Here is a 13,991-nt window from a genome sequence, read left to right as displayed (position 1 = left end):
TAATATATACTCAATATTTCTGGTGAATTCTAATAGAAATATTTGATAATTATTTACTTGTACTGATCTGTTTTAGAAACTAAAATTATTAAGTATTTCCTACCAATTTTCCAGTTTAAAATGACAGTTTAAATAAATTGAGTAAATTTCGCGGCTAAAGTGATCACGTGTGCAGCTCCGCAGGAAAAAAAAAATCTGCTTTCCTCAGCAGCGACGTCGACTAGCCATACTCCTCACAACTCCTGGTAAGTAACGTTAGTCAGCTAATCCTACTTACGTTTGTAACACTTTATTATAAAGTTAATAATTATTAAGCATTTCCTAACAATTGTCTTTGTGTTTTACGTCATCTTTAACAAGTTTCGTAGCTTAATCGAAGTCACCTGAAGGACGGCTTTCCTCAGCAACGGCAAGGCCCGCACTCCTCTCATATTGTGGTACGTTATGTAATTTAGCCAGCTAATACTAATTATGTTTGTGATGTTTAATTCAGAAGTTAATTATTAAGGATTTCCTAACAATTGTGTTTGTATTTTGCGTCATCTTAAGAAGTTTAACAAGTTTCGCGGCTCAAGCAAGAGGCACCTGTCACTGAAGGACTGCTTTTCTCAGCAACGACGTGAACAGCATTACTCGAATTTCCTGTAAGTAGTCATTTTATAACGATGTATATTTGCAATACTTTATTCAAAAGTTGACTAAACATTGACCGTGTGTACGTGTACATAACAGTGTAGTTTTCTAAGTTAGTTAGTGGGGCAGCGATATGTATGTTAGTTAGTTTTTTTTTTTTTTTTTTTTTTTTTTTTGGAGTGGGTTTTTATCCAAAGCAACTTACATTGCATTTCAAGGTACACATTCACAATCTTTTGTATAATCAAATAAACGATATTCAGAGATTTTATTAAGTTAATAAAGTTAAATATTACTGTAATATTTACTAAGCCACAGAATTATTTAGAGGGTTAAGGGTTGAGTGTGAGGGTTAATGCAATGCATATTTTTTTCAAGTAGTGCAATTAAACAAGCTTTTTTGTTTCAAAACCATTAGTCATTTTACTTAAATATTAAACATGTTTATAAAGAAATTGGTTGAAATAATGCGGACCTCAATAAAAGCATATACCATTGATTTACAGCATAGAAGCTCGCAGTTGGTCTCTTTTCATTTTTCTTTTAGGTTTATTGTTAAAAATAAATGTCCCTATGTAGAAAATTAACCTGTTCTCTTGTTAAGAAGAATGCTGTTAATTTTTGCAACTCCTCCCCCTAGTAAACTTTGTTTGAGATTTTACCTATCATATGGTCCAACAGAATGTTTGCTTCTTCAGGTGCTATTTGTTTTGTGTATTTGTCGCTTTCTTGTAACATTCAGGTTTGAATGTTAGCTCTAACCAGTTATCTTTAAAATTTGCCTGTAGGGTTCATCTGATCTACCCGTCTTCGTACAAGCAGAGTTGGCAGAGGATGTCAAAAATCTACATCCTTCGGGACAATGATGGGGCAGTCAGCAATGTAGGAGTTGTGATTGAGGGCATCACTGTCCTCCGCAATCTTGGGAATCTCAGCAGAGCCTGCTGCTATCTTTTGGGAGTCACGTATGCATTGTATTTGAGATATCCCAAGACCCACAAATACAGGTCCTTCTCAAAAAATTAGCATATTGTGATAAAGTTCATTATTTTCCATAATGTAATGATAAAAATGTAACTTTCATATATTTTAGATTCATTGCACACCAACTGAAATATTTCAGGTCTTTTATTGTTTTAAAACTGATGATTTTGGCATACAGCTCATGAAAACCCAAAATTCCTATCTAAAAAAAATTAGCTTATTTCATCCGACCAATAAAAGAAAAGTGTTTTTAATACAAAAAAAAAAAGTCAACCTTCAAATAATTATGTTCAGTTGTGCACTCAATACTTGGTTCGGGAATCCTTTTGCAGAAATGACTGCTTCAATGCGGCGTGGCATGGAGGCAATCAGCCTGTGGCACTGCTGAGGTGTTATGGAGGCCCAGGATGCTTCGATAGCGGCCTTAAGCTCATCCAGAGTGTTGGGTCTTGCGTCTCTCAACTTTCTCTTCACAATATCCCACAGATTCTCTATGGGGTTCAGGTCAGGAGAGTTGGCAGGCCAATTGAGCACAGTAATACCATGGTCAGTAAACCGTTTACCAGTGGTTTTGGCACTGTGAGCAGATGCCAGGTCATGCTGAAAAACAAAATCTTCATCTTAATAAAGCTTTTCAGCAGATGGAAGCATGACGTGTTCCAAAATCTCCTGATAACTAGCTGCACTGACGCTGCCCTTGATAAAACACAGTGGACCAAAACAAGCAGCTGACATGGCACCCCAGACCATCACTGACTGTGGGTACTTGACACTGGACTTTAGGCATTTTGGCATTTTCTTCTCCCCAGTTTTCCTCCAGACTCTGGCACCTTGATTTCCGAATGACATGCAAAATTTGCTTTCATCCGAAAAAAGTACTTTGGACCACTGAGCAACAGTCCAGTGCTGCTTCTCTGTAGCCCATTTCCTGCACACGCCTGTGCACGGTGGCTCTGGATGTTTCTACTCCAGACTCAGTCCACTGCTTCCACAGGTCCCCCAAGGTCTGGAATCGGTCCTTCTCCACAATCTTCCTCAGGGTCCGGTCACCTCTTCTCGTTGTGCAGCGTTTTTTGCCACACTTTTTCCTTCCCACAGACTTCCCACTGAGGTGCCTTGATACAGCACTCTGGGAACAGCCTATTCATTCAGAAATTTCTTTCTGTGTCTTACCCTCTCGCTTGAGGGTGTCAATGATGGCCTTCTGGAAAGCAGTCAGGTCGGCAGTCTTACCCATGATTGCGGTTTTGAGTAATGAATCAGGCTGGGAGTTTTTAGAAGCCTCAGGAATCTTTTGCAGGTGTTTAGAGTTAATTAGTTGATTCAGATGATTAGGTTAACAGCTCGTTTAGAGAACCTTTTCATGATATACTAATTTTTTGAGATAGGAATTTTGGGTTTTCATGAGTTGTTTGCCAGAATCATCAGTATTAAAACAATAAAAGACCTGAAATATTTCAGTTGGTGTGCAATGAATAAAAAATATATGAAAGTTAAATTTTTATCATTACATTATGGAAAATAATGAACTTTTATCACAATATGCAAATTTTTTAAGAAAGACCTGTACTCACTTGAGTTGTTCCAAAAACTGTTTCTTGAGCTGGATCCTCCAAAACTCTCTGTTAATGTTCAGAGGTTAAAAAATTATCTTCTTGCATAGTAATGGTTCATGGTCATCCCACAGAATTGGTATTCCTGATGGAAGTGTTTCTGTTATCGGATTAATTCTGTTGAAGGGATAGTTCACCCAAAAAGATGATGTTGTCATATTTACTCTCCCTCAATTTGTCCCAAACCTGTACGAGTTTCTTTCTTCTGTTGAACACAAAATATATTTTAAGTGAAGTGACGTGACATTCAGCCAAGTATTAATAAAGAGTGTTGGTTAACGCAGTTAAAGGTTGCCATTGACTTTGCATGGTATACTTTTTTTTTTTTTTTTTTTCCTATCATGGAAGTCAATGGCAACATTAAAATATCTTTTGTGTTCAACAGAAGAAAGAAACTTGTACAGGTTTGGGACAACTTGAGGGCGAGTACATTATGACATCATCTTCTTTTTGGGTGAACTATCCCTTTAATATTGATGTAAGTGTTGCTTTAATTTTTTTTTCATGGTTTAATGAGTAGTAATGAGTGTGACTGCAAATGGCTGGTATGCACCAGGAACAAAGTAAGATGTCATTTCTCTTACAGCTATCGTATTTTACATGTAATCTACTTGAACACTAAGATGGATGAAATGTTTCATAAGGTTTAATCATTTCCCTTATGGCTACTTTACAGTTTTTAATTTTTGCAATCTACTGGAATATTAAAATTGATAAAATGTTACAAAGGTTGATTTTTAGACTGTCTAATGTTTAATTGACAAATAAATGTTTAAAAAAAATGTGTTTCTTTCTTTATTTGGTTTCATTATATTAATTGTAAAGGGTAAATAGTGTAAAAAAAAAAAAGTGATTGCAACATTTTGATAATTTATAGTCCAATAGTAAGTTAAATTCACTTTTACATGTAGTAAACATAGCACATTTGTTTGGTTAAATTTCATCCATTATTTCAATTATATCTACTCAATATTTTTTGTTTATTTTACATAGAATTACAGTAGTGGTGTTTTATAATTTTGATTATATCTAATTAATTTTATTTCTCATTTAAGGTTATTCAGTTATTCAGATTTACTTAATTTTTTTACTGACAATTACTCAATTTAAACAGTATATTTCATTGATTTCACAGCTTTAAAATTTACTCAATTTTTTTGAGTGTAAAAATGTTTCACCAAAAAAATTGAGTAAATAATAGTTAAACTTTTTACAGTGTAACCATAATTTTTTTCTAATTGCAATGGCACAATTTCATTCAAGAAAAAGTTAAATCTGCTAAAGATGAATGTTATTTTGAGACTAAAAGCTAAATATACTTGTGTCTTGTCATGAATCAAATAAATTCTAGTGAGGTGATGCCTCAAACCGATCTAACCATCTTATGGAAACATTGCACATCTCTTTTTTTCTCTTTTTCCATCTTGGTTTCTTTATTCCTGTCTGTCTTTCACACAGATACACTCCTCTAATCTCTCTTTCTCACACACTCTGTGGCATTGAATTAGTTTGAATTAGTGAGTTCATTGCTATGTAAAGGGGACCAGTGGGGTTTAACCTACTTAGTACGCCGTTTAATAATGTATGAGTGAGATTTGAGAGCCGTGTGCAGCACAATAAGGTGTCTTCACTTACTCTTTTTCAGCTTTGATCTCTCCCTCTTGCTGCCTTGTTTTTTTCTGCTTTTTCTCTTAGTTTCTCATTCCCGCTTTGAGCGCTACCCCCATGATGCTCTGCATGCCTTCTGGGAAATTCATAATCCATATTCCATATGGTAGGATATTTGAATTAGATTTATCTGTGCGGTATTTCGTATCTGTTGTGTAGTCTGGAGAATGGATGGGTGGAGACGAGCAGAAAGACGCGAGCTACGGTAATACAAATGGATTGGAAGGTAAGGATAGATGGATGCTGGGACGGTGAAGAAGCACCACAGGCTTGCAGACAGACAGACTCATTACAGATATAGTGCACATCACAGGGTCTTCAAACAGTGTTTTTCCTCCTCCACCTCACAGTTCATGCAGGTTGTGCCCAGATAGACAGTGTTAATGAGGGTTTCTGACAGACGGTCTGTGTGAAGATCCTGCTCCGTGTTCCTGAGGGAGCTCTACAGTTAACAAGCTCACTGGGGAAGACCTTGGCAGCATTTTCCCACGCTGTCAAGAACAGCCCTGAGTGTTCAAATGCAGTCTTTCCCTCTGTCTTGCTCTAATTCCTCAGTTTATTTACACTCTGTCTGAGGTTCGATGTCAAACTGGATGTACTGTGATGTTCCAGATTTCTGTCAGCGAAAGCGTAAGAATGGAGAACACATTCCTATGATTACAAAGAACCAGAGTTCAGCAGTCATCGTATCTTATCTGAGTGTGATCTGTGGTGTATGACAGTCTATAATACGGGTTACAGGGTTTTCAATTGGCAGTACTGATAGCGATATCTAGAAAGCATGGCCAATTTTTCTTAATTTTTTTATTTTTAAATAAAAGTAAATGATGTTCACAGTCAACTGAAATGTTGATACCTTTATGTGAAAGCATTAGTGTAAGTCAACACACCTGTGTCTAAAGATACTACAACAATATGGTACTGTGAACTCTTTAGATCCCATTGACTTAAAATGACATTAATTGGTTTATAAATTACATTAACTTAATAATATTAATTTATGTACTGAAAGAGCAAATACATAATCGTCAGTCAGTCAGTTTTTTTTTATTCCAGAAATGATGATTTCAATTGATCAAAAGTAGCAGTAAAGACATGTATTGTTACAAAATATTATTTAAAATAAATGCGGTTCTTTTGAACTTTCAACTTATTTCCCAATTTTTTTTTTTAATAAAAATATTATAGCAGCAGTTCTCAACTTGGATATTAACAAGAAATGTTTCTTGAGCAGTGCGTTCAAATTGTTTCTGAAGGATCGTCTGAAACTAAAGACTGGAGTAATGGCTGCTTTAAAAATTATATTTTAAAATACAATAATATTTAATATTCACATTGAAAACAGTTATTTTAAATTGTAATGATATATCACTATATTGTTGTTTTTATTATATTTTTGATGATATAATGTGATGTTCTTTATACATGTTCATTTAGGAATTACCTAAATTATTTTAATCCACAGTATGTGCTCTTAAGGAATTACTGAAAGATTTGGAAAAGCATGTGTGATATAATGACAACAAAATTAATTCAATGAAAAAAAGTAGATTATGCATTAACATTATTGGCTAAGCGAAAAAAAGAGAGAGTTTTGTCCAATGACTAGGCCGATATATCTATATACTGGTCACAGCTGTTTACAGGAGGATTATTTGAAGTGCACACACACAAACACATCTGACAACTAAACAATGTCCTCTTGTCTGATCCTGTCCACTCTTTTTCTGTCTTTCCTAGGTTACCGTGTCGGACTGACCCGCTCGGACAGGTTTGACCCTTCCGGAGCACTGCTTCTCATTTCCTCTTGCGTCACGTCGCCTGAGAGCAGGCCCTTGTGTAGAGTAACTAGAATATACTGCCTCAGCAAGAGAACTGTGGGATTGAATCCAGAGAGTTACATAACACCAAAACAAAGAGTGCTACACCTGTGAGCCATACACTGTGATCGAATGGAGTCTTAACCACTCATATGCACCCTGGATCACCAATCTGTCTCAAGCCACAGTAGCAAGTGCCCGCGCGGACAACCGCAGACAAAGCTCTCCTAGTTGGATTACCAAAAGTAGCTCATGATGGGAAAGTAGACATCCGGCATCACGGATAGCCTTCACAGAGGTCTGGGACTCAGTGCTGTATCTGAGCGTGCCATGTCTGGAAACGGCAACCCCGGAGGTCTGGGCAACCATTTAGGGGGCTTCCCGATGTCGCACTACCCTTACTTCTTTCCTCATATGCTAGGAGGGCTCTCCCCTCCTACGCTTCCAGGACTTCCTGTCAGTGGATACAGCACTCCGTCTCCTGCAAGTGAGTACCCTTCTTTTCTGGTGGGAAGTTTCTGCATCTCGCTATCAACCAATGATTTCAGGTGTGACACACATATAAAGAATGGCACATAGTGGTCTATTGGGAAAAGTACAAGAAGTACGTACTAAATAAACACTTGTTACCTGAGGCTTATCATGCACAGCACAGTTAAATCCTTAAAGAAACAGCTCATCGCAAAATGAAATTGATGTCTTTTTTTATATATAGTTAATTGTAGACTGTATTTCATAGAATGGAGGCAATATGTGCCTGTATTACAATTGTGACTTTCTATTTTAAACATAATCTCACAGTTGCACAATTATTATTATCTTTTTGCTATTTTATGCCACAGTGACAGGGACTAACAAGAAAGGATGGAAAAATATAGCGCTGTATGCATTACCTCTCAAAAGTTGAGTCAATGAGATTTTTTAAAATCTTTTTTAGGGAATTATTTAATGTTCACCAAGGTTGTGTTTATTTTATTTGATGTTGTCTATATAATACATTTTGAAATGTATCTTATTTCTGTGAAATCAAAGCTGAATTATTTTGCATCATTACACCAGTCTTGAGCGTCACATGATTCTGCAGAAATCAACTGCTGCTCAAGAAAAAACAATTCTCATTATTATCAGTGTTGAAAAAGTTGTGATGCTTAATATTTTTGTGGAAACTGTGATTCTATAATGAATAGATTACACAGCTATCAAATCAAATATTCCGTATGATGACAGAAATTTATTTTTGGTGTACTGTCCCTTTAAGATTGAACTTTTTGTGATTGGTCTTTTACATATGCACTGGCCACAGCTTAATTAAGTGATGTAAATCTGTTCTTGACAATATGGTGGCTGCTATTTATATGTTTACTTTACAAATCACCCACTGATTAAATACTGTTAAAGCCCAGTTTTACATTTTTGAACAACCACGATGAGACCATTTTATAAACCCATCATTGGAGAGAGTTTCGCTTTCAGAACTTTGGAATTTGTCTCGACGTTTCTTTTGAAAATCTATTTCAGCATAGCTTGTGTGTGCATAAATGTATGAAATACACTTTAAATCAATATGTTAGAGTGACTGACTATTTAAAATCCCTCTGAAGTTTTGGTTCATTGGTGCTTGTGATCTGTCATATATTTTAATGTTTAACTTCAAGCTCTGCTCCGCCAAACATGCATTGAATTTGATTATAGCCCCTACATATGATCCTGCCGTTTCATAAGGCCTTGATGTGTCAGATCTCATTGGTTTATTCAGGTTATATCTCTGCTATCTGTTGTTTGGCCTGTTCTGCACTTTGAGGTGCAAAAACCACCGGAATGTTCCTGGGCTGCCCACAGTGCCTGGGGTTATGAACGTCCTGATGTGAACTAGACCTGTGTGTGTTAGCTCGGGTCTGTTTGTGCATGAGCATTTGCATGCGAGCACTTGATGATTATTGAATGAAACATGAAAAAGCATGCTTTCTTTATAGCTTGTTAGCAATAGCCAAGCTGGGCAGTATATCGCAAAAATCACAAGATTTTCCTAGTCTGGACAGGCACGATGAGATCTATTTTGATGTTTATGTCAAGCTTAAGTAAGTCAAAGGCTGTTTCCACAGACACAAATGCAAACATTGTGGGTTTGTGGTGCTTTTTTTATTTTGTGTATCCTATAACCAGCCCAAAGTAACGCTGGCTCAACCGATAGTGTGAATTTGGGGCGGGACTATCTGTCTAAGCAAGACAGGAGTTGGAGTTACAATTGGAGTAATGACGCAAATCACCAAATTAAAAAATGACACTTTGAACTGGTTCATGGAAATTAGCCCAATTCTATTTTTGCTTCTACTATTAAAGGTTCACTGAAGTGCCTTGAAACAAGCAGTGTTTTTTCCTGTGTGGTGACGGAATTTCAACTTAAACTGGAAGACAGGTTCAGGACATATCAAGCAGCCCTGCCCCCTTTTTAAATAGCCAATAGTATTTTGTTTATAGCACAACTTGGGCCAGAGCTTTAGAGCTCAATCCCCATCCACTATATAGTGCACTACATGCCATTCACTGTACGTCAAACACTAACTCTGGGAACAAGTGATCGAGTTCAGATGCAGCTTCAGCGTTTGTTTATACTGAAGGGGGCGGGACACTTCGGATTCTAGAGAGCATTTGATTGGACAGAAAGTTTGATGAGAAGCTGAAGTGCAGGGTGATGTCATCAAAATCGTCGATCCGTATGTGATCACAAAGCAGTCATAAGTAGCACAGGTTTATTTGAAACAATAGCCATCAATACATAGCATGGGTTAAAATGATAGATTTTTCTTTTATGAAAAAAAATCATTAAGATATTAAGTAAAGATCATGCTCCATTAAGATATATATATATATATTTTTTAAATTGGTGATGGTAAATAAATGTTAAATATATGAAAACTTAATTTTTGATTAGTAATATGCATTGCTAAGGACTTTATATGGACAACTTTAAATGTGATTTATCTCAGTATTTTGATATTGAGAAGATTCCAGATATTCAAATAGTTGTATTTCGGCCAGATATTGTCCTGTACTAACAAACCATGCGCCAATGGAATGCTCAATTTATTCAGCTTTCAGATGATGTCTTAAAAATATATATATAATTTTATTAATTTTTTTATTGACCATTATGACTGGTATTGTGGTCCATGGTGACATACTGGTGCAAGTTATAGACTAAGTTTTGAATGCTTCTGAATATCTTGTAAATGCGAATTTACGCACTACTTTATAGATAACCTCAAGGCTAAGATATTCATACTTAAAGCCAAAAAACGTAGATTTTGATTTCATTGGGACTTTAAAGAAAACACCATTTTGAGTGATGATGCTAAAATCACAGTTTGATATGATTCAAGCACGTAAAGAAACCAAACTTATGCCATTATTGCTACTGATGTTCATCAAAACTACGACATTAGTGTAAATATATTGCCAAGCGAGACCATAACGAGTAAATCGTACAGCAGGACGATTTCTAGTATTCCATGTCTCCATCGTAGCTTTCCAGTCAACCCCGCCGAGAGGAGATAAGTGATCTGTGGAGACATTCCCGTCCACTTTGCACACTTGAAATGACGGTACATAATGTTTCGAGTCGGTGGGTGGGAGCGCGTCTCGAGTCAGCTACTGATGCAGCCGTGGCAGAGAGTTTGGCAGGCAGTCAGCGCCAGCTCCCTCTTGGGCCTGGAGCTACTAATGTGCCTCTCTGCATAGTGCTATATGACAGACAACCCTCTGACGCTCTCGGGGGCTAATTATTACACACCTCCTGCTGACTTGCGGAAAGAATCCACACACTGTCAGGCGAGGAAAGGCGTGCAGCAAAAATTTGGCACCCCATGTGAGATATAGGGTTTGGGGGGGGGTTGTTGTGGGAATGTTATTATTTTGCTTCCAGAGGATGATGCAAAAGTTTGCATGGGATTACCTCTGGTAAACCTATTAGTCAGGAGACTGTATCGCTGTGAAACCCAAATAAGTTTGCTGGTTTGGCTTTGGGCGGTGTATTTGCATGAGGTCCAAATGAGAGAACACGAATCGATGGTGTGCGGAGCATTTGTTTATCATCTTGCGCAGGAGGTGGGATATAGAATATGGATGGATATGGAGGTGCCTGTTATTGTCGAGCTCTCCTAACTTGACTTAAACAGCCGCTAGAAGGAATCCCCAGGGTGCTTCTTGTCACTTGCTGTGCTGTAATGATGTGTCAACTGCCAGGCACAGAATTCAAGCAGCTGGGAGGTACGGTGATTAGGTTTAGGAGTTATGCAGAGATAGCAGACTTTCACCTCCGATTTGGGCTTAGCTGGCATGATATGTGAGTGTTTCGGTGTGGTTTCTAGAAAGAAAGTTGAAAGGTGGACGTCTGTCCTCCCAATAAAGACTGAAAGTGATTCGAAGTCTGATGCTCTTTTATGTACAAAGTTTATTCATGATACTGCAGTTATGAATTACTCAGCTCTCACAAGAGGCTCTGTACACTAAAAAAGCAAGTGACCAGATTTCACAAAGTGTGAGTGAAGTATGACATGAATGACTCCGCTCTTTTTGAACACTTCTGAGGTCTGCTAGACTCAAGTGAATTCCATTAGTGTCTGGCGAATTAGTTTTTGGGCACTAGTTTGTATGACCTCATTAATTAAGAGACAACATGCAATATGTGTGCAATTGTGTATGTGTAAATGTAATATTGGGTAGTTTATTTATCACCCATGAAAAAAATCTAGAACTCTGTGGGTAGCTGGCAAATATAGTAATAACATATATATGATATAAAATATATTATAAATATATATGTTTATTTGTTTATTTAATTTTTTTTTAAATAATCAAATTAAGATTTACTTGGTATGTCATTTATTTATAAATGAAACAAAACATATTATATATATATATATATATATATATATATATATATATATATATATATATATATATATATATATATATATATATATATATATATATATATATATATATATATATATAAAGCTTTCCAGCACCACTAGCAAAGAATTCGCAGGATTAATAAACCACCCTTTATCAAACCGTTCCTCATTTATCTTTATTCATTTTTAAATAGAAAATCGAATGACCAAAAGATACACGGACCCGAAATACAGTTGGGTAAACTGGCAGTGGGCGTGTTTCACAAACCAAAACAGAGAGTGACCTTCCGGCCCGGAAAAGGAGAATAACTGACTGTAGCATTGTTTTACAGATAAACAAGTGTGTTAACTTGGCATGTTTCTTTAATATCTGCAAATATATTATGGTTTTTTATGCTTTAGTAGAGTCAAAAACGTAGATATGTGTGCTAGTTTGTGCTGTCACACTGTGTATCTCCAGCAGTGGTAGCAGGGCTAGTGCAGGCTAATGAAGTGTTCTCCTGATCAGACCTGCCAGGTACTGTTGTCTGCTGGGTCCCTCCGACAGCTTGTAACAAATTTGGGCAGCTGTGTTTTTTAGTATAGCCCTAATCCTTGATTCTCAATTTCCCCCGATTCAAACTTCTATTCTGCCACCAGCTCCCCCCAAGCGCCACTTGAGTTAAATATAGAATGCAGTTTAATGCCACAAAGTGGTTAGCATCAGCTACCAACAGCCCCTGCCTGCTCCCCTCCAGGGTACCTGCAGAAAGAGAAAGCACAGAAATATTCAAAGCATGCCAACTGTGCTCCGTTCTGCAGGGAAATGAAGGCGACCCTCCTTGGTTCGGTTTATTAATTTTTAATGTGTTGTTGTTGCTGCTGTGTCTCATCGGCTTTAGTAAGCAACAGCAGCAGCATGAGTTAACTAATGCGACACAATTGTCGTTATCACACTGCTCCATTTCCCTTAATGTTTAGGTGACCTTCAGCCTTCTAGTGTGGCTGTGTTGTGTTGAGTCATTTTCATGTTTTAGATGCATGACTAAAGTATCATAAAATGTTGAGTGCCTCTCAGCACTGAACGCACCCCATGTCTGTACTTATATCTTAGTTTATATCATTACTAAAGGCTCACAGCACTGTTAGTAAGCTTAATATGATTTCCCTAAGTAAGACATCAAGAATCAATGCCCTTGTTGCTCCTGGAAGGAGGGTTTTTTTGGGAGGAATGGATACTTTCTGGTCAATGCTGGTTGTTTATTTAAGTTTTCAAATAGTACTGGAAATGTATGTAATTGTTTTGGGATGTTTATTACCTGATATTTGTCAGTTTGTTTTTTTATTTATTTGTTTCTGGCTATTTTTTCTTTTTTTGTTGTTGTTATTCTGATTTAGATAAATATCTAGCACTTATAAAACTGATAGATTCTAGTAAAGATCTCCTGAGGAGCGCTGTCCCTTTAAGAGCACATATCTGATATATGAGTTGCTGTGCTCATATATGATACTAGAGCTGTGTGTGAGGGAGTTCACTTCTTAGTTCATTGGGTTTGTGTCTCCAAAAAAAAAAAAAAAAAAAAAAAAAGAGTAAACCACCCTTTATTAATGTCAAGCTGAAGGAGACAGTAAACTGTTTCAGACCACTCACGCAAACTCCTTTGTATTAGCTGAATAAATCATTCTAATCCATTGTTTTTAATTCACTAAGCTCTCTTTTTTCAAAGACTAACCAGCAGTCCAGAGGCCTTCCTGTAATGAACACTGCATACATTTTCAATCGCAGATTTCAAACTGAATATAACGTATCTTTCAAGTTTTATGTCTTAATGCCTAAATTCATGTACAGTCTATTTATTTTATTATTTGTCGTTTTTTTTCCTATATTTCTTTTTATTTGACAAAGATTTATAGTATCAATTATATATCAATCATGAGCCATAACATGCAAAAGATAATTGGATTACGGGTTTCTGTCAAAAAATATAATGTCGATATTGATCATTTTGTAAAGACCAATGCAAATCAATGATCAAGGGACTTGTCCTATTGGGGAAATCATGTCGAGCATGAATATTATGATCATTATAAGGAAAATTCCTACGTGACCTTTGACCTTGTGACCGGATGCATCAAAAACCTGAGATCCGCTTCTCCCACCAAGCCTGGCACTGCTCTGTGATGCTCACCAGAGTGCTGGTTTGCAGTCCGATGCCGATACAAGAGCTGTCTGTCCTACAGCAGCTGTCTGGAACGCATCTTGATGGATGTCATGCTACAGTCGTTCACTCACACTTGTGTGTGTGAGGAGGGTCCCTCTGGTTCCTCTCTGGCTCCTGGAAGTGTGAAAATGCTGCCTGTCAGCTCTGGCGCTGGCTGCC

The 13,991-nt window shown here is 36.9% G+C and overlaps 1 protein-coding gene across 2 annotated transcripts in view; it reads left to right on the top strand.

The window, feature by feature from the left end:
• LOC113047292 (retinoic acid receptor alpha-B) overlaps positions 1–13,991 on the top strand; it is a 117,318-nt gene that overhangs the window by 48,899 nt on the left and 54,428 nt on the right. For both annotated transcript variants that reach the window (XM_026208647.1, XM_026208645.1), the window contains exon 3: positions 6,639–7,205. In XM_026208647.1, the coding sequence (XP_026064432.1) occupies positions 7,049–7,205 (157 nt within the window). In that variant the 5' untranslated portion in view covers positions 6,639–7,048. The remainder of the gene's footprint in view (positions 1–6,638; positions 7,206–13,991) is intronic.

This window comes from Carassius auratus, chromosome 28 (assembly GCF_003368295.1).
Source record: "Carassius auratus strain Wakin chromosome 28, ASM336829v1, whole genome shotgun sequence".
Classification (NCBI taxonomy): Eukaryota; Metazoa; Chordata; class Actinopteri; order Cypriniformes; family Cyprinidae; genus Carassius; species Carassius auratus.
The sequence above is the reverse complement of the archived record's forward strand: the minus strand, read 5'-3'. Positions and strand labels throughout refer to the sequence as shown.